The following is a 26,283-nucleotide window of genomic DNA, read 5'->3' as shown; positions in this document are numbered from 1 at the left end:
TTTCTGTCCATAAATACTCTTTGCTCATTGAGAATTATTGCTACACATATGCAGTATTATTTTGGCAGTAAGAAACAAACTTCTACATTCTAAAGCTTATATCTTTCCTCTTTTACTTCTGGGGAGTTCAGTTGTCATTCTGATCCCATGATCCCAAGTATGAGTTAGCATTAAGTGATGACCTCGGCTGGGCACAGTGGCTCACACCTCTAATCCCAGCACTTTGGGAGGCCGAGGCAGGAGGATCACTTGAGCCTGGGCAACAGAATAAGACCCTATGTCTACCCCAAAAAAATTAGACAGGTACAGTGGCGCTCACCTATAGTCCTAGCTACTCAGGAGGCAGAGCAAGACTCTGTCTCTAAAAAAATAATTTTTTAAATTAAAAAAATAGAAATAAGTGACAGCCTTATTCATTTCAGTTCCTTTTTTTTTTTTTTTTTTTTTTTTGAGACGGAGTCTCGCTCTGTCACCCAGGCTGGAGTGCAGTGGCCGGATCTCAGCTCACTGCAAGCTCCGCCTCCCGGGTTTACGCCATTCTCCGGCCTCAGCCTCCCGAGTAGCTGGGACTACAGGCGCCCGCCACCTCGCCTGGCTAGTTTTTTGTATTTCTTAATAGAGACGGGGTTTCACCGTGTTAGCCAGGATGGTCTCGATCTCCTGACCTCGTGATCCGCCCGTCTCGGCCTCCCAAAGTGCTGGGATTACAGGCTTGAGCAACCGCGCCCGGCCCCTTTGTTTCTTTTTAAAAATAAAACAGAGATGGAGTCTCCCCATGTTGCCCAGGACGGTCTCAAACTCCTGGACCTCAGTGATCCTCCCCACTCAGCCTCCCAAAGTGCTGGGATTGTAGGCGTGAGCCACTGTGCCTGGCTAGCTTTGTGGTTCTTAATGGGTTTTTCAGTAGTTTTGTGCTGGGTTGGAGTTTGGAACTACAGAGAAAGCCTGTAGGATTAACATGAAAGCATTTTTTTCTTCCTTTTTTTTTTTTTTTTTGGTGACAAGGTCTCACTCTGTCTTCCAGGCTGGAGTGCAGTAGCATGATCTCGGTTCACCGCAGCCTACACCTCCTGGGCTTAGGTGATCCTCCCCGCTCAGCCTCCCAGGTGGCTGGGACTACAAGTGCGTGCCACAACACCCGGCTAATTTTTGTATTTTGAGTAGAGGCAGGATTTAGCCATGTTGCCCAGGCAGGTCTCGAACTCCTGGACCTCAAGCAATCTGCCTGCATCGGCCTCCCAAAGTGCTGGCATTATAGGCATGAGCCCACCATGCCCAGCCTTCTTTTTTTATTTTAACCATCCCATTACACAGAAGAAAGAGAAGGCGTTGCATTCTGTCGCCCAGGCTGGAGTGCAGCAGTGCGATCATGGCTCACTGCAGCCTCGACCTCCTGGGCTCAAGTGATCCTCCCACCTTGGCCTCTCCCAAAAAGCATTTTCGCTCTTGTGGTGAGCGGTGCCCTTCCACTCGTGCTCGTGGTGTCCTCTGTCCCTGCAGTGAGGGCTCAGCGGCCGTGCCCATTCGTCTACACCTGAGACTGTGCAGCGGGGAGGCCCCAGGCAGAGTCACATCACCGTCCTGATGCTGGGAGTGGGGCCGGCCCTCGTCATTAGGTGGCTCATGGTCCGGGGATAAAGCTGCTTCCCAGAGCACCAGAGGCCGCTGGTGAGTCTGTTTCTTCAGTGCCCACGCACCGCGTGGAAGGAGCCCAGACGCACACTCTGTGTCAGCCCAGGTTGCCAGAGATGACTGGAAATGTTGGTGCCTTTGATGGTGTCTCTTTTCAGCCGTGCTAAAATATGTGTCCAAAACTGGTGGCTTTTTTTTCCATTCTATATAACACCAGGCTTGAATGCACCACTCGCTGGGTTTAACCGACCCCTTGTGACAAGGGGTGGTCTCTGTGGGGGCAGCCAGCTCACCCTCTGCTTCTCACTGTCAGTCGGAAGTTCGTCAGCGCAGGAGCATCTGAAGTCTGTTGTGTGTCATGTTATAGTTGCTTTTGTGAGCCATCTACCCCGTCTTTTAGGGAAATAGGCCTACGCCCATGCAAGTGGGCAGGTGTCATCTTGCCTAGGTTAGTACCGTGGCTACCTGAGTTAACAGCTCTAGATATTGTCCCGAACATTTTCTTGGGAAATTTATTCAATTTTGGGTAATTCTCCCAGAGGCGTCCTGCTGTTAAGGTTGTTTAATGGGTTCTATAGGACCTTATTTTACTGTGCAATTTGAAAATGTGTTGAATGTCTCTGCACATGGGGTGCTGTGCTAGGCATGGCGAGGACACGCGGGTGAGTTGGTCAGAAGTGGTGCTACCTCGTGACTGTGGTCTCTGTGGGCATGGGAGGCATGTCATGCCTCACCTTCCCCACACCAAGAACCTGGCACATGGCCTGGTGTGCTGCAGGAGCTCAGCTGGAATCTGGGCTGGTGGGATGCATGCAGGCATGGAGGCAGTTGGGTGGACGGATGCTTTACTTCTTCCTGTGCAGAACCATCTCCACCATCTCCATCATCTAGGCCAGGAAGTTTCAGCTCTGATGTGGATTTCCTCTGAGAGCTGGGTGTGTGTGTGTGTGTGTGTGTGTGTGTGTTTGCTGGGAGTGCTGTGTGAGAGACAACTTGAGTGAGTGAGAACCACATCTACATAGTTTCCCTTCCATGTTTAGACTTCGTGAAGATGCGTCAACTGTAAAATCTGCCTGGGATGCTCAGATTGCTCAACTGTCTAAGGAGATGGTCTCCAAAGACCTTCAGATTCAGACACTGCAGGAAGAAGAGGTGAAGCTCAAGGCACAGGTGGCCCGATCCCAGCAGGACATTGAAAGGTAACTGTCCCCAGGCAGTTATTTCCATTTAGTGTCTCCTATGGGCAGGTGCTGTTGTAGGTACTAAGGATTCAAAACTGAACAGATCAAGTCCCTGGCCTCACATTTTCTTGGGGGAGAAAGACAGTGAACAAGACAGATAGAATGTCTAGTCACGCGGGGTGGTGTGGGAAGACACGCAGAAGGGGCCGCCAGCTGGAGGGAGCGTGGCCAGAGGACGGTGTTTCTCAGTCTGTGATAAGAGCCATAAAGGTGCTTCTGCTGTTTGATCCTGCACTGAGAATCTCCTGTTGCCAGGCGTGGTGGTTCACACCTGTAATCCTGGCACTTAGGGAGGCAGAAGCAGGAGGATTGCTTGAACCCAGGAGTTGGAGACCAACCTGGTTAACATAGCGAGACCCCATCTCTGCAAAAAGGGAAACAAAAACAAGGAATCTCCTCATCTGTCTTGTCTGATTGTTCATGTCCTCATGTTTTTCCTCCATTGGGATGAACACTTACTTGAACAAAGATAACTTCTATTTCCCATACACGTTCAACTTTATTACAGAATACATTTGCTAAAACTCATCCATTTTAACTCTACACTTGATGAATTTTGATGAATGTGTATGCTGTATGATATCATTTGGCTCTATGTCTCCCCCAAATCTCATCTCAAATTGTAATCCCTATGTGTCAAGGCAGGGCCCTGATGGGAGGTGACTGGATCATGGGGGTGGTTTCCTGCATGCTGTTCTTAGGATACTGAGTGCGTTCTGATGGTTTAAAAGTGTTTGGTGAGCCGGGTGTGATGGCTCACGCCTATAGTCCTAGCACTTTGGGAGGCTAAAGTGGGCGGATTACGGGGTCAGGAGTTCGAGACCAGCCTGGTCAACATGGTAAAACCCCGTCTCTACTAAAAATACAAAAATTAGCCAGTCATGGTGGCTCACACCTGTAGTCCCAGATACTCCGGAGGCTGAGGTGGGAGAATCACTTGAACCCAGGAGGCGGAGGTTGTGGTGAGCCCAGATCACGCCACTGCATTCCAGCCTGGGCAGCAGAGTGAGATTCTGTCTCAAAAAAATGAATAAACAAATAAAAAATAAAATATAAATAAATAAATGTTTGGGCCGGGCGCGGTGGCTCAAGCCTGTAATCCCAGCACTTTGGGAGGCCGAGACGGGCGGATCACGAGGTCAGGAGATCGAGACCATCCTGGCTAACACCGTGAAACCCCGTCTCTACTAAAAATACAAAAAACTAGCCGGGCGAGGTGGCGGGCACCTGTAGTCCCAGCTACTCCGGAGGCTGAGGCAGGAGAATGGCGTAAACCCGGGAGGCGGAGCTTGCAGTGAGCTGAGATCCGGCCACTGCACTCCAGCCCGGGCTACAGAGCAAGACTCCGTCTCAAAAAAAAAATAAAAAAATAAAATAAATAAATAAATAAATGTTTGGTGGGCCGGGCGTGGTGAGCACTTTGGGAGGCTGAGGCAGGCGGATCACCTGAGGTCAGGAGTTTGAGACCAGCCTGGCCAACATGGTGAAACCCTGTCTGTACTAAAAATACAAAAATTATCCGCGTGTGGTGTCACGTGCCTGTAATCCCAGCTACTCGGGAGGCTGAGGCAGGAGAATCGCTTGAACCTGGGAAGTGGAGATTGCAATGAGCCAAAATCATGCCACTGCACTCCAGCCTGGGTGAGAGAGCGAGACTCTGTCTCAAAAATAAATAAGTAAATAAATAAATAAATAAGCGTTTAGCAGCTCCCCCCACCACACTCTGTCTTTCTCCTGCCAACATGTCAGACGTGCCTTGTTTCGCCTTTGCCTTCCACCATGGTTGTAAGCGTCCTGAGGCCTCCCCAGCCATGTGGAACTGTGCGTCAATTAAACCTCTTTTGTTTATAAATTACCCAGTCTCAGGTAGTTCTTTATAGCAGGGTGAAAAAGGATGACTACGCCATATAATCACCACTTCAGGCAAGCTATGGAATCTTCTGTCAACACACACTTCCCTCCTGCCCTCCGCAGTCAGGCCCCTGTCCCAGTGTGCTTTTTTTTTTGAGACAGAGTCCCGCTCTGTTGCCTAGGCTGGAGTGCAGTGGCACGATCTCAGCTCCCTGCAACCTCTGCCTTCCAGGTTCAAGCAGTTCTCCTGTCTCAGCCTCCCAAGTTGCTGGGACTACAGGCACATACCACCAGGCCCAGCTAATATTTTTTTGTATTTTTAGTAGAGACAGGGTTTCACCGTATTGGTCGGGCTGGTCTCAAACTCCTGACCTCAGGTGATCCACTCACCTCAGCCTCCCAAAGTGCTAGGATCACAGGTGTGAGCGTCTGGCCTTTTTTTTTTTTCCTTTTTGAGATAGAGTCTTGCTCTGTCGCCCAGGCTGGAGTGCAGTGGTGCGATCTCAGCTTACTGGAACCTCCACCTCCTGGGTTCAAGCAATTCTCCTGCCTCAGCCTCCCAGAGTGCTGGGATTACAGGTGTGAGCCACTACACCTGACCCTCCTGGTAATATTCTTTTGCCCACAGTCTTCTCTGTCTGATATTAACAGGGCTGCTTGAGCTTTTTCTGCTTGTTTCCCACCCTGTGCTTTAACTTGTGCTTCATCTTTTTTTTTTTCTTGAGGTGGGATCTCACTCTGTTACCCAGGCTGGAGTGCGGCGGCACAATCAGGGCTCACGCTCACTGCAGGCTCAACCTCCCAGGCTCAACTCATACTTGCACTTCAGCCTCCCAAGTAGCTGGGACTATAGGCACATACCATCACACCCAACTAATTTTTCTATTTTTGTAGAGACAGGGTTTTACCATGTTACCCAGGCTGGTCTCAAGCTCCTGGACTCAAGCCATCCTCCTGCCTTGGCCTCTCAGAGTGTTGAGATGACAGGCGCGAGCCGCCGTGCCCGGCTTGTGGGCGGCCTGCGTTTGAGTCTTCTTTTTCTAGTGTAACACTCTGCCTGTTCCTCAGGGGGTTTAGATAATTTAATTTAATGCCATTATTGATGTATTTGTATATTAGGGCTTAAATCTCCACTTACTATTTGCTATTCTCTTCATTTTATTTTATTTATTTATTTATTTTTTTGAGACAAGGTCTTGCTCTGTCACCCAGGCTGGAGTGCAGTGGTGCAATCTTAGCTCACTTGCAGCCTTAACCTCCCAGGTGGGTTCAAGCGATCCTCCCACCTCAGCTTCCTGAGTAGCTGGGACTGCAAGCGTGTGCTGTGATGCCTGCTTAATTTTTTGGTATTTTTGGTAGAAACGGGGTTTCGCTTTGTTGCCCAGGCTGGTCTCGAACTCTTGGATTCAACTGATGGGCCCACCCCAGCCTCCCAAAAGTGCTGGGATTGCAGGCATGAGCCACCGTGCCCGGTCTATTTGCGTTCTATTATCCTCATCTGTTCTTTGTTTCTTTTTCTCTGCTTTTAAAAAAATCCATTGAATATATTTTAGAATTTCATTTTATTTCCAGTTTTCTTATTATATAAACCTCTTTGTCTTACGTGTTTAATGGTTGTTCTGAGATTTATAAGATATACAGTCTTTGTTTAATATTTACCACTCTATGTATAATATAAAACTCTTCAATTTCTGCTTGTGTTCAAGGAATGACCTCTGTTTCTGCTACTTCTTCCTTTTTTTTTGAGAGACGGAGTCTTGCTCTGTTGCCCAAGCTGGAGTGCAGTGGCACGATCTCGACTCACTGCAACCTCCGCCTCCTGGGTTCAGGCGATTCTCCTGCCTCAGCCTCCCAAGTAGCTGGGATTACAGGCGCCCACCATCGCACCCAGTTAATTTTTGTATTTTTAGCAGAGACGAGGTTTCACTATCTTGGCTAGGCTGGTCTCAAACTCCTGACCTCATGATCTACCCGCCTCGGCCTCCCAAAGTGCTGGGATGACAGGCGTGAGCCACCGTGCCCAGCCTCCTCTTCCTTTTTACTATGGTTTTCTTTTTTTTTTTTTGAGACGGAGTCTCGCTCTGTCGGCCTTTTTTTTTTTTTTTTGAGACGGAGTCTCGCGCTGTCACCCAGGCTGGAGTGCAGTGGCACGATCTCGGCTCACCGCAAGTTCTGCCTCCCGGGTTCACGCCATTCTCCTGCCTCAGCCTCCCGAGTAGTGGGACCACAGGCGCCCGCCACCTCGCCCGGCTAGTTTTTTTGTATTTTTTAGTAGAGACGGGGTTTCACCGTGTTAGCCAGGATGGTCTCGATCTCCTGACCTCATGATCCGCCCATCTCGGCCTCCCAAAGTGCTGGGATTACAGGCGTGAGCCACCACGCCCGGCCTTACTATGGTTTTCTTATATTTTATGTAAGGGGAATCATTATATTTGCTTTGATCAGACTATCCTTTATAAAAATAAAAACGAGAAAGAAAAAGTTTTATACCTTTTCTAATATTTTTTTCTGATGTTCTTCATTTTTTACAAATCAGATGTAAGGTTTCCGCATGGTATTATTTCCCTTCAGCCTCAGCCCTTCCTTTAATATGCCTTGTGGTGTGGATGTGCTGCTCAGGAATCATCTCAGCTTTTGTTTGTCTGAAACTTTGTCTCCGTATTTTTGAGGAGCATCTTCACTAGATGAGAAATTCTAGGTTGACAATGTTTCCTTTCATAGGTGAAAGGTATTTGGTTGTGTGACTACACTCCAGCCTGGGCAATAGACCAAGACTCTGTCTAAAAAAAAAAAATTACCGGTCGGGCGTGGTGGCTCACACCTGTAATCCCAGCACTTTGGGAGGCCAAGGCAGGTGGATCATTTGAGGTCAGGAATTGGAGACCAGCCTGACCAACACGGTGAAACCCCGTCTCTACTAAAAATACAAAAAATTAGCTGGGCGTGGTGGTGGGTGCCTGTAATCCCAGCTGCTCTGGAGGCTGAGGTGGGAGAATCACTTGAACCCAGGAGGTGGAGGCTACAGTGAGCCGAGATGGTGCTACTGCACTCCAGCCTGGGCGACAGAGCGAGGCTCGGTCTCAAAAAAAAAAAAAAAAAGGAATAGTACCAATGCTGAAATAAACATGTTGTAATAATGTTCTTAGCTCTTCCTTCCAGCATTCTTTTTTTTGTTCTTAAATACTGCCACTGACTGAAATTAAATAGTATGTATTATTATCTTCAAGAAAGCACACTTAGTTTTACGTATTACTTGTGTATGTAGAAAATGCTCATAATACAAACTAACACAGAAGAAAAGAAACGTGATAAAGTTCTCAACTTTTTTTTTCTTTTCTTTTTTTTGAGATGGAGTCTCACTCTGTCGCCCAGGCTGGAGTGCAGTGGCACAATCTCAGCTCACTACAACCTCCACCTCCTGGGTACAAGCAGTTCTCCTGTGTCAGCCTCTAGAGTAGCTGGGATTACAGGCATGCGCCACTACACCTGGCTAATTTTTGTATTTTTAGTAGAGACGGGGTTTCACCATGTTGGCCAGGCTGGTCTTGAACTCCTGACTTCAGGTGATCCACCTGCCTTGACCTCCCAAAGTGGTGGGATGACAGGTGTGAGCCAACGCACCTGGCTTACATTCTCAACTCTTGATTCCAATGTTCCTTCTTTGTTAAACTCTTCCATTCACTGAAAGAAAACAGCACATATTGCAATAGACTTTTTTATACATTTAATTTCTCTCCTCATTGTGTGCACGGTTGCCTTTAAATCTCTGAACTTATTTTAATGACTGCTTAAATGTATTTGTCTAATTCCATCATATCTTTATTTCTGAGTCTGTTTCTATTGGCTGATTTTTCTACTGGAGAGAGCTACATTTCTTTTTTTTTTTTTTTTTTTGAGACGGAGTCTCGCTCTGTCGCCCAGCCCAGGCTGTAGTGCAGTGGCGCGATCTCGGCTCACTGCAAGCTCCGCCTCCCGGGTTCACGCCATTCTCCTGCCTCAGCCTCCCGAGTAGCTGGGACTACAGGCGCCCACAACCGCGCCCGGCTAATTTTTTGTATTTTTAGTAGAGACGGGGTTTCACCGTATTAGCCAGGATGGTCTCGATCTCCTGACCTTGTGATCCGCCCGCCTCGGCCTCCCAAAGTGCTGGGATTACAGGCGTGAGCCACCGCGCCCGGCCGAGAGCTACATTTCTTTTGTACTTCCTTGCCCATCTGGTTAAGTGTTCACTGGATGTCAGACATGGTGAATATGATGTTGGCGAGGGTCTGGATTTGGCTGTGGTGTTTTTTGTTTGGCTGCAGTTAGTATTTACGTGGCAGCTTGACCCTTTTGAGACTTTTTAAAAATCGGTGCAAGGGCAGGTGGGGCAGGTCTAGAGAAGCCTTTTCACCAGGGCTGACTCAGCACCATGACTCTCCCAGACCCCACTGCGTGCCCTGGAGAGAGAGCTCCAAGGACGCTCCGCCGGCCGCCCTGTCGAGCTCTGGGAATTAGTGCACACGGAGCTCCCTGCTGGCTGCTCCGTTCCCACGAGTTGCTCTTGGTCCAGCCCGTGTGGGCTTCTCCTGTGTATTTGCATGTGGCTGTCAGCCACAACTTCTAGGAGATCCCTGCACAGATCCCAATCCCAGGATCCCCTCCTTTCTGCCACTCTGCCTCACCACTTCAACTACTTCAGCTTCTCCAAACTCCAAACTTTGTCTTCTCCTCAGCAAGAACACCGTGCTCTGCGTGGTTCACCGTCCCTGTGGGGATCCGGAAGGGCCTGTGGAGAGAAGCCGGGCAGCAAGTGGGTCCATCTCGCGAGGACCTTCTCTGAGGGGCCTGGGCCCCGCACTGCTCGTGTGTTCATCGTTCACTCTGTGAAAGCCATGCCCCGTTTTCTGCCCAGTGTCCCATTTGTTTGAAGTGGGAAGATAGATGTGGTGACAGCTGCTGTGTCATGTTAAAGATTTATTTATTTTTGCAGTTACAGGGATTTAAAAATGTATGTGTGGGGCCAGGCGCATTGACTCACGCCTGTAATCCCAGCAGTTTGGGAGGCTGAGGCGGGTGGATCATGAGGTCAGGAGATCGAGACCATCCTGGCTAACACGGTGAAACCCCGTCTCTACTAAAAATACAAAAAATTAGCCAAGCGTGTTGCCAGGCACCTGTAGTCCCAGCTACTTGGGAGACTGAGTCAGGAGAATGGCATGAACCTGGGAGGCGGAGCTTGCAGCGAGCTGAGATCACGCCACTGCACTCCAGCCTGGGTGACAGAGCCAGACTCAGTCTCAAAAGAAAAAAAAAGTATGTGTAGCCGGGCATGGTGGCTCACACATGTAATCCCAGCACTTTGGGAGGCCAAGGTGGGCAGGTGGCTTGAGCCCAGGAGTTTGAGATCAGCCAGGGCAACATGGCGAAACCCTGTTTCTATAACAGATACAAAAATTAGCTAGGCGTGGTGGTATGCACCCGTAGTCCCAGCTACTCGAGAGGCTGAGGCAGGAGGACTACTGGAGCCCAGGAGGTAGAGGCTGTACTGAGCCAAGATCACGCCACTGCACTCCAGCCTGGGTGACAGAGCAAGACTCTGTATCAAAAAAAAAAAAAAAAAAACCATAAAAATAATTAAACAAAAACAAGAACACATTGTGTATAAATTACCACAAACTTAGCAGCTTAGCTACTTTAAACACCCATTTATTATCTCAGGTTCTGGGGCGAGGGCCTAGGCAGGGCTCAGCCCTTCCCGGCTCAGGGTCTCTCCAGGCTAGAATCAATGATGGCCGGGCCTGCGTCTCCTTGGAGGCCCAGGGCCCCTTCCAGACTCACCCAGCTGTTGGCAGAATTCAGTCCCTGCAGCTGTGGGGCCGAGGCCTCCATTCCCTCGCTGGCTGACAGCCAGGGCACTCTCCACCCTAAAGGCGTCCTCAGCCCTGGCCACACAGCCCCTCCAGGGACCCTCTTACAACATGATGGCTCCATTGCTATCATTCAAACTCCCTGAAGTTTACCGGTGCAATGAAGCCAGCAGGAGAGTCTCCCTCCCATGCAGAGCCTTCCCACCGTCTCTGCGTCACTGCCTCGGACAGGAGGGACCTCTCCCCGCCACAGGATCACCCACAGCCTGGAATTCTGCCCCCAACGTGTGGCCCCACGGCCTTCTGTCCCAGAGTTGCTGGTGTCAGGCCTAGTCCCCGTCCAGTTTTTGTTCTTTTTCCCCTGTAGACTTTTCTTTTGTCCTTCGAACTGTGACGTTTCCCCTTACTGTGTGCGTGTGGGGTCTCTAGAGCTCTCTGAAGGCTGGCGTCTGCTCTGTCCTGGTGGACCTGCCCCATCCTGGTGGACCTGCCCCGTCCTGGTGGACCTGCCCCTTTCCATCCTGGGTGGCTTCCTCCCTCCGTTCTGATCTAAGATGCTGGTCTTCTGGAGGAAGCCCCCGGGTTCCTGCGTTCCCACCCCTCTGTCCCTTTGCGCTCGCTCCGGGGGCTCTCCCAGCCCTGCCCGCCCCGTGGCTGGGTCCACCCTGCTCTGCTTGCTTTCGTAGCTCCGTTCCTTTGTGCATAACCAGTTTATGATGTTTTAAGGTTGTTGCTTTCCTCCCTCTCTTCCCGCGTGCTGGTTCTTCTGATTTGTGCGCATCCCCCTCATCCATCCCCTTCCTCCATGGTGTTGGGTTTTCTCCGGCGTCCGGCCATCCTTGGCGCCTGCTCATCTTCGTATTGGGCACCCCCGTGTGCCCATCCACAGGAGCCCAGAGCACGTCAGGCCAGTGAAGGCCGCGCGAGAGCAGGAGGGACAGCAGCAGCCCTGCCTTTCCCGTCGCGCCTCCACTTTTCCTGTGGAATGCTTCCTCCTCGGGAAGCATTAATGCTGGGCGGTTGGACATGTCCTTAGGTACAAGCAACAGCTGTCCCTGGCGGTGGAAAGGGAGCGGAGCCTGGAGCGTGATCAGGTGCAGCTGGGCCTGGACTGGCAGCGCCGCTGTGACGACATTGAAAGGGACCAGATCCAAAAGTCAGAGGCCCTGATTCAGGGTCTGACCACGGCAAAAAGTCAGGTGTGTGCGGCCACCAGGGTCTGGGGCCTTCTCGGCGCCTCTGCAGAGGTGGGGCTGGGCAGGACGGGTCTGGTTCTCACCAAATGGTTCTTTAAATTTGAAAACACTAAACCTCACTGAGCAGTATGCTGTGTAGCAACAAAAATTACAGTAATAAAAATGCGCCCCGCCTGTCCACCCACCTTGACTTTCTTGCATAAGCGGTTTCTGTAGCTGGCCAGCCTCGGGTTTAAGTAGCGTTGCATGATCCCATGATCCCTGCTGGCCTGCAAGGACAGCCAGGGGTGTGGGTGGCAGGAAGGGTTTGGCGGCCTGGCCACAGTGGGGAGCCTGGTGCTCTGAGCATCTCCCACCTATGTGTGCTGTTGGAGCCTCAGCAGGCATGGGAGCTGCCCCGTCATCCACACAGGGACTGAGTCCCAGCGTTGTTCCCAGGTTGCTGCCAAGCTGCAGGAGACAGAGCGGGCGCTACGGGAGCAGGAGGTGGTGCTGAAGGCCGTGACCCTGGAACGAGACCAGGCCGTGCAGGCCCTGAGGATGCATGGGCTCCCCGGACCAGGGGCGCAGGTGAGAGTGCCCAGCCTGCTCTTTGAAACTTTGCTCAACAGCAGCAGTGGGAAAATAGGACCGGATCCCCAAATCCTACCAAGACTGGAGTTAAGTCTTTCAGTTGTGTTCTTTTTAAATGACCTGTTGCACAAACAAGGGTAAGTCAGAAGCTTGAGAGAGTTAAGGTGAACTCAGGCTTCTTTGTATCTTTCATGTTCGAAAGCTTTAAAAATCCCAAATCCAAATATTACGAGATAGCAGACGTTCATGTGAGTTTGTTCTTATGGTATTGCCTGAGGACCGTCACAGCAGGTCATTTTATGCTAGGAATCTGTCATCACCGCTCCTGATTTTGTTGGGCAGTGACGTTAGTGGTCAGTAGTTAAGTACTCATCCTATGCCAGGGTTTGCCCTTAGGCCTTGACATCCCTCCACTCATTTCATCTTGGAGGTTGGCACCATGTCCACTGAGACATAGGGACACTGAGGAGCTTGCCTGAGCTGTCACAGCTCATCAGAGCAGAGCTGGGTCCACAGGCAGACGGGAGTGGGGTGCAGGGCTGTAGGAGGCTGGGGGCGAGCACAGAGGGCCCAGCATGGGAGGACTGCCCTAGGCCTGCAGACGGCTTTTCTTTTTCCGTGGGGTGTGGTACATGCAGTAGAATGCGCAGGCCTGGAGTGCACAGGTCAGTGCAGTCGACACGTTAGTGTGCCCAAGCACCCTTACCGCAACACAACCCCCGCAACAAGACCACTGCAACAAGACCACCCCGAGTCCCTGCCCCCTGCTGGTCCCACCTCCCTGCACAAAGCCGCCGCTGGTGCGCATTCTCTCCTGTTTGATTCGCTTCTCTGCCTGAGGCTTGGCTTGTCATGAAGGGCCTAGATGGGCAGGGCTTCCTCCAAGAGTGCCAAGGCAGCCTAGTGTACTTAGGACTCAGATCCTAACTGGTATGAAGATTGTTCCTAGCTCGTCCTTCATTCATGTGGTTTTTACTCATTTGTTTTGAGACAGGGTCTCGCTTTGTCACCCAGGCTGAAGTGCAGTGGTGCAATCTCAGCTCACTGCAATCTCCTCCTACCCCTAGGCTCAAGCAATCCTCCCGTCTCAGCTGCCCAAGTAGCTGGGACCACAGATGCGCATCACCATGCCTGGCTAATTTTTGGAGTTTGTTTGTTTGTTTTTAGACAGAGTTTCGCTCTTGTCGCCCAGGCTGGAGTGCAGTGGCGCGATCTCGGCTCACTGCACCACCACCCCCGCCACCACCCGGATTCAAGTGATTCTCCTGCCTCAGCCTCCCAAGTAGCTGAGATTACAGGCATGAGCCACCGCACCTGGCCTATTTTTTTTTTTTTTTTTGAGACAGAGTTTTGCTCTTGTTGCCCAGGCTGGAGTGCAATGGCGTGATCTCTGCTCGCCGCACCCTCTGCCTCCCAGGTTCAAGTGATTCTCCTGCCTCAGCCTCCTGAGTAGCTGGGACCACAGATGCGTACCACCATGCCCGGCTAATTTTTTGCATTTTTAGTAGAGATGGGGTTTCTGCATGTTGGTCAGGCTGATCTCAAACTCCTGACTCAGGTGATCTGCCTGCCTCAGCCTCCCAAAGTGCTTGGATTACAGGTGTGAGCCACCACGCCTGGCTAATTTTGTATTTTTAGTGGAGATGGGGTTTCTCCATGTTGGTCAGGCTGGTCTCGAACTCCCGACCTCAGGTGATCTGCCTGCCTCAGCCTCCCAAAGTGCTGGGATTACAGGCATGAGCCACCATGCCCAGCCTGGTTGTTAATCTTAACTTTAGCCAAGACAAATGCCAATTCAGTTACTTACCTAGGGATGGGTCTCAGGCTGAAGACTGCTCTCTAACAGACAAGCAAGCCCTGCCTCAGCTCTTCTGCCAATGTCGTACAGCAAAATAAACTTTAAATCTTGACCAAATTTGGGGAGATCGGATTCTCTGGAGGGGGTGCTCCCAGACCTCGGCAAATTGTCCTGTTGGTTTGAGCCATAAAGTTAGCTCATTCCAGTACCAAGTACCGATAGGAGTTTTGTCAAAGGTCAGAGGCGACTCCACTCAGAATCTCCCTGTGGTTACCAAAGTGTGAACCCAGAAAATCTTAGACAGATCTCAGTTAATTTAGAAGGTTTATTTTGCAAAGATTGAGGACGCACACCCCTGACACAGCCTCAGGAGGTCCTGATGACATGTGCCCCAGGTGGTCAGAGCACAGTTTGGTTTTATACATTGTAGGGAGACGTGAGTCATCAATCAACATGTGTGAGATGAACAGTGGTTCCGTCTGGAGAGGTGGGACAACTTGAAGTGGGGAGAGGGCTTCCAGGTCATAGGTAGGTAAGAGACAGATGGTTGCATTCATTCGAGTTTCTGATGAGCCTCTCCAAAGGAGGCAGTGAGATGTGCATTCACCTCAGTGAGCAGAGGGTGACTGAATAGAATGGGAGGCAGGTTTGCCCTGAGCAGTTCCCAGCTTGACTTTTCCCTTTAGCTTAATGATATTTTCCTTTCACACTGCCGAGCCCTCTGAGCCTTGCTTGCCGCTGTGGCGGGAATGCTCAGCCAGTGAGGTCATGCAGCCAGCACCTTCAGCGCATCCTAGGACAGAGCCTGGTAAGCCTGTGGGCACTCGGTATCCCAGTTTGTAGCTGGCCAGGTCGAGCGCGGCCTTCAGCGGTCTGCCGCTCATGTGACTGTTTCTCCAGGAGAATTCTTTCTTCATTTTGGTTCTACCGCAAATATTTTCCCATATCATTACAGTTCTTCACAAACAGAATCTAAATGTCTGCATATTTTATCAAGTGGCCACACCGTAACGCACCTAGCAATTTTCTCACCAATGGTCCTTCATGTTGTTCACCAGTGTTATCACGGCACTGCGGTGGGCAGTTTACTGTCTCCGTTTCTGAACTGCCAGTTGAGGTTCACGTTCTGTTTGCATTATCTCCACCCTTAAGCATGGCGTGTGAAGCTCTCCTCCTGGGAGCCCAGGCCGGCTGGCCTTGCTGCTGAGCATGGAGGAGCCAGTGGGCCAGGGAGTCAGAGCACCCTGGGAAGGGGTCCAGGTCTTGCTTCAGGCTTGTGTTCACGGAGTGCGGAGCAGGGAGCAGGCTCTGCATCCCTCAGGGTGGCCCCGCAGAAGAGGAAGCTGTGCCTTTTGCACACATCTTGGCTGGACTCATGGTTGAGCTGGGCCAGAGCCCTGGGACTGTGTTTCCCTCTCCGGTATCCGGGGTCTGTGCTGGTGTCTGGAAGCAGGTGTTTCCTCTAATGTGGCTGCTGTTCTAGTTGTTCACAGCCAGAGGGAAAGACTCATAGCGGCGAGTCCCTCCTGGTCGGAGGCAGAAGTGCCCTCACCTTTGGTTAGAGAAGGACACTCCCTCACCCCAGAACCGGGTGGGTGGGGCCTGTCTCTCCTCCTGCACCAGAGCCACCTCGCCTCGTTGTCCTCCCACCTTGGTGGCTCCTTGTGAGGTCTGTCATCCCTATGCCTGCCCTTTGGCCCGAGTGTAACATGTCTCTTTTCTCTGGTTGCTTTTAGAGTTTCCATTTTGTCGCTGATTTTTCAGCAATTTGATTGTGCACTGCTCTCTGGTATGATTTTCTTTCTGTTTATGCTGCTTAGGCTTCACTGAGCTTCGTCATCTGTGATGTACGGTTTTCATCGCATTTGTAATGTGTTTGGCCTTGTTGTAGACGCGTCTCCTGCCTTCATGTTCGTCTGGGCTCCTGGTTCCTTGTGCAGCTTGTTTCTGGTCTCAGAGCTCTGCTCATTTTTCCTCCTTTGGCCCCTTTCCGTCTGAGTTTCAGTTTGGGTATTTTCTGGTGCCTGGTGTTTATATTCACTACCTTTTCTTCTGCGTGCTCCGAACCTGCTGTTCATCCTATTCAGTGGATGTTTGACTGTACTAAAGTGTACATAACGCACAGCTGGCCGCTTTATTTTTTGGTGCACCGTTCAGCAGCATGAAGCTCATTCACACGGAGATGCAGCCATCACACCACCCTTTCCAGAACGTTCTCATCTTCACAAACTGAAGCTCTGTCCCCGAGAAACACGGGCTCCCCCTCCCCACCCCCAGCCGCAGCACCCCCATTCCACTTTCTGCCTCTGTGGATTTGACGCTCTAGTGACCGCAACAGTATGGAAGGCTTCAGGAATTTGAGTGTCACATTTGCACCTCTGTCAGGCCAGAAAGGAGGGATATCACAACCCCGGGGATGGGAAGGGACCACAGCCCAAGCTCAAGCAGGGGACTGGCCCCGAGAGGGCAGCAGGGAGGGCGGAGGCGCAGCCTGCCAGGACAAGCTGGGGAACCGTTCATCTTTTTGTAGTCATTTTTCCTTGTATTTGACAGATGCTCCTCGGGCAGCATGAAGAAGAAATAAGTAAAGACTTTCCATCCAGTGAGATCCAGCAGCTCCGAGAGCAGAACACGAGCTTGCGAAGCGCGATTGCCCAGATGAGGAAAGAAATGGAGGCTCTAAGCCATCAGATTCCTCCTCCTGCCCAGACAGCGGCAGAGAGCACACATGCAAACCAGCCTGACCCAAAGGCTGGGGGAGACACCGCCACTCCTGGTGAGTAACAGGGAGAAAGGGACAGAGCAGGAGGGGAAGTGGGAGAGGGAGGGAGGAGGACAGACGGGAGCATGGGTCTCGACTGGCTTCAAGGAGGCTTCATTTCAGAGTCCTGTAAGTTAACATCCCCTGTAATAAATTCAAAGCATGAAAACTGCTTTTTCTCCAAGAGAAGGAATCTTCAGTTTTATACCAAAAAGCTTTTATATTTGTAAAGTAGAAGGAAAAAATGAGGGTACCTGCTTGACACACTTAAAAAACCTGTTTTAGACCTGAACCAGGGCTGGCTTGGTGTCGCGCTGTCCCAGAGTGGGTTGGTAGCAGGGGCTGGTGGACCGCAGGCCTTTCCTCCAGAGGAGTGTCCGTGGCAGAGCTGATGAGGGCGCCCGATGCCCGGGAACCCCACGAGTGGCTGTGGGTGGGCGGATGCCAGGATGGATGCAGAGCTTCCGTTCTCCAGGTGGGACTTGGCCCCTCGCACAGAGGCACGTGGGCTGCAGCAGGTGAAACATTTGCTCCTGATCGCTGAGCCCTTCCTGGAGAGCATGGAGGCTATGCTGGTCTCTGGCTGGCACACTCTGGCCAGTGAGGGGAGGGAAGGTCTTTCAGTCTGACACACACAGAGTGTGGAAACTGCTGTGAAGCTCTCGTGCGGGGAGGACAGGAGGACAGGCACAGTGAGGCAGCGGGCACGAGCTGGCATCGGCTCCCTGAGCTGGTGCTCACAGGAGGGCGGTGCGAAAGGGTGTGTGTGTGTGTTATATTCACTGGGCTTCTTTTGGCAGATTATGTTCTGGCCCTTGAAGCAGAAATACGAACTCTAAAGCATAAGTTTAAAACTCTGGAAGAGCATCTAGAAGATGTGCTGGATCCTTTAAAGATGTCCTCACCTCGTGCCGAGTCTCAGCCCAGCGTCCGCACCTCGACAGAGACGACTGGTGAGAGTCCGCGTCTCACTGGGCTCCTTGCTGTCCCTTTATAAACTGAAATCTGACCCCTGCAGAAAGTCCAGTCACAGCAAATATACAGCTTGAGGCTATTGCAGACGTCGGGGCAGTGTCATCTGGCCTGGCAGCCCCTTGTGCTCCCCCAGAGCCCACGTGCCCTGGCTCCTCACTGCAGTTAGCGTTCCCTGTTTCGGTGTGAATGGAATTCTGTGGCACCTGTGCTCTCTCTGGCATCTTCACACCTACACTGTGTTTCACTTGATAATGCCAGATTCTTCTCCAAAGCACCCCTACAATTTACACTCCATCCACAGCATGCGAGGCAGCCGTGGTGCTGCATGCGCGCCAACACTTACATGGTCAGTGGCTCCTTCTGTTCCCTCTAGTGGACACGTAGCACATCCTATTTTGGTTTAATTTGCAAATTTCATGAGATTCGTGGGATTGAACATCTTTCCTGTGTGCATTGGTGTATGATTGGCTAGGGCTGCCATAACTCAGCACCACAGCCTGGGTGGCTTAAACAACGGGTATTTATTTTCTCACTTCTGGAGTCTGGATGTCAGAGATCAGGCTGCTGGCAGGGTGGGTTCCTCCTGAGGCCTCTCTGTGGCTGGCAGACAGCACCCTCTCCCCTGCGCGCTCACGTGCCCTCTCCCCCGGGCGCTCACGTGCCCTCTCCCCCGGGCGCTCACGTGGCCTCTCCCCTGCGTGCTCACATGGCTCCTCCCCTGCGTGCTCACATGGCTCCTCCCCCACTGCGTGCTCACTCCTGGTGTGTCTTCCTCTTCTTTTTTTTTGGAGGGGGGACAGAGTCTTGCTCTGTCACCCAGGCTGGAGTGCAGTGGTGTGACCTTAGCTCACTGCAGCCTCTGCCTCCCAGGTTCAAGCAATTCTCCTGCCTCAGCCTCCTAAGTAGCTGGGATTACAGGTACACACCACCATGCCCGGCTAATTTCTGTATTTTTAGTAGAGATAGGGTTTCACCATGTTGGTCAGGCTGGTCTCGAACTCTTGACCTCATGATCCACCCACCTCGGCCTCCCAAAGTGCTGGGATGACAGGCGTGAGCTGCCGCACCCGGCTCTTCCTCTTATAAGGACAACAGTCCAGGGCCCCAGCCTTAGGACCTCATGTAACCTTAACTGCCTCCTCAAAGGCCCTGTCTCCAAATACCATCATGTTCAGGGTTAGAGCTTCAACCTATCAATTTTGGGGGACACAGTTCAGTCCATAGGATTGGCCTTTTGATAGTCTCTCTTTTGAAGCTCCAGGCCATGTCTTTTGCCCATGTTTTATTAAATGATCTGCCTTTTGTCATAGATTGTTTTTAGGGTATTTGATTCTGAATATGAGCCTTGCGCTGGTTTTATGGGTTGCAAGTATCTCCTCCCAGTCTGTGGCTTTGCCTTTTATTCCTTCACTGGTGTCTTTGGTGAATGGATGGTCTTCATTTCAAGACAGACTCACAGGCTAATCTATTCCACTGTGGTTAGTCCAACATCAAAAGTTTCATTCTAGCATTCTAGCATCCTTTTCGTTATTCTAACTTCCTTTTCCAACAATGAGAAACCTGGCTCGCCCATTCTCACTAACACAGTTACTCTGATCGAGTCCTCTTGGTGTAACCAATCCCCCGTTGCTGCTGCAGCCCCTTCCCCTATTTGGAGGCCGCTCTCCTGCCTGGATGCCTCCCCAGCATCACCGAGCTTGACAGCCCAGCCTGGCTGCCTTCCCCTCAGATGCCCTCACCCTGCTGGAGCCACAGTCCCCCTTAGGCAGGGGAGGCAGGCCCCACCTGCAGGCCTAAGGCAGGAAAAGAAAGGGAGGGGCCAGACAGGACACTCCACTGGCACAGATTGTCTCGAATGAGGGAGGTTTTGGCCGGGCGCGGTAGCTCATGCCTGTAATCCCAACACTGGGAGGCCGAGGTGGGTGGATCACCTGAGGTCAGGAGTTTGAGACCAGCCTGGCCAACATGGTAAAACCCCGTCTCTACTGAAAATACAAAAAAATTAGCTGGGCGTGGTGGCGGGCGCCTGTAATCCCCGCTACTTGGGAGGCTGAGGTAAGAGAATCGCTTGAACCCGGGAGGCGGAGGTTGCAGTGAGCTGAGAGTGCACCACTACATTCCAGCCTGGGTGACAGAGTGAGACTCCATCTCAAAAAAAATAAAATAAAATAAGGGAGGTTTTATTTTTCTTTTCCAATGCGGATATTGTTTACTTCTTCTTGCATTATTGCCCCTAGCTAAACTCTCCAGTGTGATATTCATAATCGCTGTCTTTCTCCCTAATCCCAGAGGAGGAACCTTCGGCGTTTCACTTCTTTAGGTTTAGTTTTTGCTGAAGGTTTTTTGCAGTGGGGGTAGTGGAGGGAGGTTAAGGAAGTTTCTTTCTGTTCTTGTTTTAATATAGATCTTCATTTTTAAAATAATGATTCTTTGTTTTTGTTTCATATATTTTGCATCTTTGTTGTTAGATGTGTATACATTTAGGATTATTATTATTTTTAGGATAATTGACCCTTATATTGTTATGTAATCTTCCTCTTTATCCTGGCAACGTTCTTTGTTCTGAGGTCTACCTTGTCTGATATTAGTTAATCCACTCAAGCTTTCTTTTGATTCACGTTTGCGTGATATAACTTTTTCATCCCTTTCCCTTCTTACCTACCTCTGTCTTTTTTTTTTTTTTTTTTTTTTTGAGACGGAGTCTCGCTCTGTCGCCCAGGCTGGAGTGCAGTGGCGCGATCTCGGCTCACTGCAAGCTCCGCCTCCTGGGTTTACGCCATTCTCCTGCCTCAGCCTCCTGAGTAGCTGGGACTACAGGCGCCCGCCACCGCGCCCGGCTAATTTTTTTGTATTTTTTTTAGTAGAGACGGGGTTTCACCGTGGTCTCGATCTCCTGACCTTGTGATCCGCCCGCCTCGGCCTCCCAAAGTGCTGGGATTACAGGCGTGAGCCACCGCGCCCGGCCCTACCTCTGTCTTTTATATTTGAAATGAATTTCTTTTTTTTGAGGCGGAGTCTCTGTTGCCTAGGCTGGAGTGCAGTGGCACAATCTTGGCTCACTGCAACCTCTGCCTCCTGGGTTCGAGCGATTCTCGTGCCTCAGCCTCCTGGGTTCGAGCGATTCTCGTGCCTCAGCCTCCCAAGTAGCTAGAGTTACAGGCATGTGCCAACATGCCCAGCTGGTAGCATTTGTATTGTTAGCAGAGACAGGGTTTCACCATGTTGGCCAGGCTGGTCTCAAACTCCTGGCCTCAAGTGATCCACTTGCCTTGGCCTCCCAAAGTGCTGGAATGACAGGCGTGAGCCACTGCACCCGGCCTAAAGACAAAGACTGTTGAAAGCATGCAGAGAGAGCGATGCATGGCCTACAGGGGACTGTGACCGGAGCGGCAGTGGGTTCTCAGCAGCAGCTGTCATCAGATTTCTCTTCAGAAGGAAGTGGCATAATATTTTTCAAGCACTGAAAGCAAAAACTGTCAACCCATAATTATACATTCAGTAAAAACATTCTTCAGGAATGAGAGTGAATAAAGATATTCTCAGATGAAGGAAAAGTTTGGATCAGACTGGCTCTAAAAGAACTGATAAAGGAGGTACTTTAGACACAACGGAAGGAAGGAAACTAGGAACGTCAGGAGTGAAGGAAAACTAATGGCAAGGGTGAATATGATAGACACTCTTTCACACTTGACTTTTAAAATTACGTTGACAGGCCGGGCGCCATGGCTCATGCCTCATGCCTATCATCCCAGCACTTTGGGAGGCCAAGGCAGATGGATCACCTGAGGTCAGTAGTTGAAGGCCAGCCTGGCCAACGTGGTGAAACCCCGTATCTACTAAAAATACAAACATTAGCTGGGCGCGGTGGCGCACGCCTGTAGTCCCAGCACTTTGGAAGGCTGGGTGGATGGATCACTCAAGGTCAGGAGTTTGAGACCAGCCTGGCCAAAATGGAGAAACCCCGTCTCTACTGAAAATACAAAAATTAGCCGGGTGTAATGGCAGGCGCCTGTAATCCCAGCACTTTGGGAGGCTGAGGCGGGTGGATCGCTTGAGGCCAGGAGTTCAAGACCAGCCTGGCTAAAATGGAGAAACCCCGTCTCTACTGAAAATACAAAAATTAGCCGGGCATGGTGACAGGCACCTGTAATCCCAGCTATTTGGGAGGCTGAGGCAGGAGAATTGCTTGAACCTGGGAGGCAGAGGTTGAGTGAGCCGAGATCATGCCACAGCACTCCAGCCTGGGCAACAAGAGCAAAAATCCATCTCAAAAAAAAAAAGAGTTTTTGCCTTTAGTTTTTGGAAATTTCATTATGTTGTAGGCCAGGCGCGGTGGCTCAAACCTGTAATCCCAGCACTTTGGGAGGCCGAGACGGGCAGATCACGAGGTCAGGGGATCGAGACCATCCTGGCTAACACGGTGAAACCCCGTCTCTACTAAAAAATAGAAAAATCTAGCCGGGCGAGGTGGTGGGCGCCTGTAGTCTCAGCTACTCGGGAAGCTGAGGCAGGATAATGGCGTAAACCCGGGAGGCGGAGCTTGCAGTGAGCTGAGATCTGGCCACTGCACTCCAGCCTGGGCGACAGAGCGAGACTCCGTCTCAAAAAAAAAAAAAAAAAGAAATTTCATTATGTTGTATCTGGGCATAGATTTCTTTGGTTTATTCTTTTTGATATTAAACTGAAGGTTTATGTCTTTCACCAAATTTCAGAAGTTTTCATCCATTATTTTTCAAGTATTTTTTTCAGCTCCATAGTCTTTCCTTCTGGGAGTCTGAGGACACAAACGTTTGGCCTTTTGTTATTGTCCTGCGGGTCCCTGAGGCTGTGTTTTCTCTTTTTTTTCAATTTGTTTTCTCTGTTGTTCAAATTGGATAGTTCCTTTTCCTCTGTTCTTCAAGTTTATCAGTTCTTTCTTTTGTCATTTCCATTTTTCTGTTAAGCCCATTCAGTGAGATTTTTGTTGCTGTTTCTAAAATTTCCATTTTGGTTTTCTTTTTCCTTTTTTTTTTTTTAATTGTGGTTGTTGTTTTTGAGACAGGGCCTTGCTCTGTTGTCCATGCTGGAGTGTGGTGGTATGGTCACAGCTCACTGCAGCCTTGACCCCCTGGGCTCAAGGGACCTTCCCACCTTAGCTTGCCAAGTAACTGGGACTACAGGCTACAGGTGTGCACCACCACACCCCGCTGATTTCTTTTTATATTTGTAGAGATGGAGTGTCACTATGTTGCCCAGGCTGGTCTTGATCTCCTGACCTCAACTGATCCTCCTGCCTCAGCCTCCCAAAGTGTTTGGATTACAGGCGTGAGCCATCACAGTTGGCCTTAGTTTTCTTTATATCTTACTTTACTGGAACTTTCATTTTGCCATGTGTTTTTAGAGTGTATTAAATTGCTTGCCAGAGTTTTTTGTTTGTGTATTTGTTCATTTTTTTTAGAGACAGGGTCTTGCTCTGTCACCCAGGCTGGAGTGCAGTGGGCATGATCATGGCTCACTGCAGCCTGGACCTCCTGGGCTCAAGCGACTCTCCGGCCTCAGACTCCTGAAGAGCTGGGGTTATGGGTACGTACCACCATCCATGCCTAGCTAATTTTTGTGGTTTTTTGTTTTTGTTTTTGTTTTTGTTTTGTAGAGATGGGGTTTCACTATGTTGCCCAGGCTGATCTTAAACTCTTGGCTTCAAGCAATTCTCTCACCTCCACCCTCCCCAGTAACTTGCTCGAGTATCGTTATGACGGCTGCTTTAACATCTTCGTCCCATAATTCCAATGTCTGTGTCATCTTGGTGTTGTCTCTTTCATTCGCATTGAGATTTTCTTGGTTGTTAACATTACGAGTATTTTTTTTTAATTAGAGATGGGGTCTCACTATATTGCCCAGGCTGTTCTGAAACTCCTTGGCTCAAGTGATCCTCCTGCCTCAGCCTCCCAAAGTGCTGGGATTACAGGCAGCCTCCTGTAATTTTTTACTGTATCATGGACATTTTGAGTGTCACATTATGAAATTCTGGTTCTTATTAAACCTGTGTTAATTCTGTCATTTATTGTATCAGATAAGTCAGCCTTTCTGGGTTCACACTGCATATCCTGGCCCATTCTGGTGGGCTGAGGTTTGAATGTCCGTTACTTTCCAGAGCCTTGATGATGCTGTTTTACTCTGCCCACACGTGAGCTACCAAGTGGCCAATTAAATCCTGGGCAGTGTCCCCCGCCAGGCCCAGTTGTCAGAGGTTTTGCTGTGCTGGTTCTGTTGATTCTGGCTGGTTTTACACGGCGGATCCTCAGGAGTCTTCATGTAGACCTTCTTCCTCCTGTGACCCTCCCCACATGCTCTCCCAGAAGCTGAGATGGCCTTTGTCTATACCAGGCTGCAGGACCGTGGGCTGGCAGGAGGGCAGGTGTGGTCCCAAGGGCTCCACCTGCATGTCCCCGTCTTCTGCTCCATTGGTCCCAGGAGCAGCTTCTCTTCGGCCTTTTGTTTTGGTCTGAGCTCTGGGTTGTGGCTGCCCAGCACCAGGCCAGTGTGTGCAGGAAGGAGACGAGGGACTCCCTGCCAGCCATCCCTGGGATCCGAGGCCCCTAGACGCTCAGGCTTTGTTTCTCACCGTTCAGAATCTTCCTCTAGTGGGGCTTTTTGTGTTCTGGCCGGGCCTTTAGCTGAGATTAGTGGGGGGAAATGGGGGTGGACTGCAGGGTCTCCATCATGTTAAACTACCCTTGCAGTTCCAGGAAGAATGCAACATGTAGTGATAGATTCTTCTTTTTATAATTTGACAGATTTGGTTTGCTGATACTTCTTTTGTTTTTTGTTTATATGAGACACGGTCTCGCTCTTTGACCAGGCTATTCTTGAACTCTTGGGCTCAGGCCGTCTTCTTGCCTTGGCCTCCGTGTAGCTGGGATTACAGGTGCGAGCCACCAGGCCCAGCTTGGTTTGCCCGTGCCCGTGTTTTATTGAAAATTAGTACATTTGTGTTCATGAGTAAGACTGGCCTATAATTTTCAATTCTCATAATGTTCATGTGAGGTTTTGGAATCAAAGTTACTCTGGCCTCATAAATATGTTGGAAAGTATTCTCTATTTTTCTGTTTTCTAAAAAAGTTTGTATCAGACGTATCTTAATTTTTCTTAAATAATTGGTAGAATTCAACTTTGAAACCAGCTGGGCCTGGAGTTTTCCTTGTGGGAAGGTTTAAAATTGTGAATTCAGTTTTTTTCATAGTTATAGGACATTCAGATTTTCTTTTTTATACATGTTATATTTTACTAAGAAATTGTCCATTTCATCTAAATTTTCAAATTTTTGACATAAAGTTGCTTATAGTATCCTATGAGTTTTTAAATGTCTGTGGGGTCTGAAGTGATAACTCCTTTTTGCCATTAATTATATTGGTCATTTGCTTTTATTTTTTCCTTGCTTAGTATTACTGGGTGTTTATTTTAGCCTTCTCAAAGAATCAACTGTTGGTTTTGTTGATTCTCTATTATACATTTATTTTCTGTTTCCTCAATATCTAATACTGATGTTATCTTTTCTTCCTCCTACTTTATTTGGCTTTTTTTTTTTTTTTTTTTTTTTTTTGACGGAGTCTCACTCTGTTGCCCAGGCTGGAGTGTCATGGCACAATCTTGGCTCACTGCAACCTCCACCTCCTGAGTTCAGTTGATTCTCGTGCCTCAGCCTCCTGAGTAGCTGGGACCACAGGGGCACACCACCACGCCAGGCTAATTTTTGTTTTTTTTTTCAGCAGAGACAGGTTTTGCCACATTGGCCAGGTTGGTCTCCCACTCCTGACCTCAGGCGATCTGCCCGCCTCAGCCTCCCAAAGTGCTGAGATTACAGGCGTGAGACACCATGCCCAGCCCTATTTGGCTTTAATTTGGCCATTCTTTTTAAATTTATTTTTCTGCTTGTGTGTGTGACAGGCTCTCGCTCTGCTGTCCAGGCTGGAGTGCAGTGGCGCAGTCATCGCTCACTGTAACCTTGAATTCCTGGGATCCAGGGATCCTCCTGCCTCAGCCTCCCAATGTGATGAGATGACAGGCAGGGGCCACTGCGCCTGGCTCTCTAAATTCTTGAGATGAACGTTTAGCTCACTGGTGTTCAGCCTTTCTTCTTTTCTAAAATATTTATCTAAAGCTGTAATTATTCTTGGACGGACAGCTTTAGATTCATTCCTGAAGTTTCTAAAGTAGTATTGTTGTTATCTTTCCATTCAAAATAGTTGTTAATATCCATTGTGATTTTTTTCTTTGACCCTGTGTTATGTGGCATCTTTTTTCTCAATTTCTAACTAAGTGGCTCTTTATTTGGACAGATTGGAGCAATTGGTCTCTATCAGACACTACATGGTAAGGTCAGACTTTTTCCTACAAGGATTCTTGCTTTCTTTACATGAGGATTATG

At 49.9% G+C, this 26,283-nt stretch overlaps 1 protein-coding gene across 50 annotated transcripts in view; it reads left to right on the top strand.

Moving 5' to 3' along the window:
* Positions 1 to 26,283, top strand: part of CCDC57 (coiled-coil domain containing 57) — a 119,071-nt gene that overhangs the window by 34,923 nt on the left and 57,865 nt on the right. For 38 of the 50 annotated variants that reach the window (XR_012426366.1, XR_012426362.1, XR_012426374.1 and 35 more), the window contains 5 exons: positions 2,673 to 2,831; positions 11,610 to 11,772; positions 12,208 to 12,339; positions 16,694 to 16,916; positions 17,702 to 17,854. Coding sequence is in view for 33 of the 50 variants with exons in the window: in XM_074020995.1 (XP_073877096.1) it covers positions 2,673 to 2,831; positions 11,610 to 11,772; positions 12,208 to 12,339; positions 16,694 to 16,916; positions 17,702 to 17,854 (830 nt within the window). In the remaining 17 variants the exon portion in view is untranslated. Of the gene's footprint in view, positions 1 to 1,500; positions 1,669 to 2,672; positions 2,832 to 11,609; positions 11,773 to 12,207; positions 12,340 to 16,693; positions 16,917 to 17,186; positions 17,377 to 17,701; positions 17,855 to 23,313; positions 23,439 to 26,283 lie in introns of those variants that run through there. The other 12 variants (XM_074021003.1, XM_074021001.1, XM_074021002.1 and 9 more) reach the window with 5 other exon arrangements.

This window comes from Macaca fascicularis, chromosome 16 (genome assembly GCF_037993035.2).
Source record: "Macaca fascicularis isolate 582-1 chromosome 16, T2T-MFA8v1.1".
NCBI classification, from domain to species: Eukaryota; Metazoa; Chordata; class Mammalia; order Primates; family Cercopithecidae; genus Macaca; species Macaca fascicularis.
Note: the sequence above shows the minus strand (reverse complement) of the source record. Positions and strands in the feature narration are given on the sequence as shown.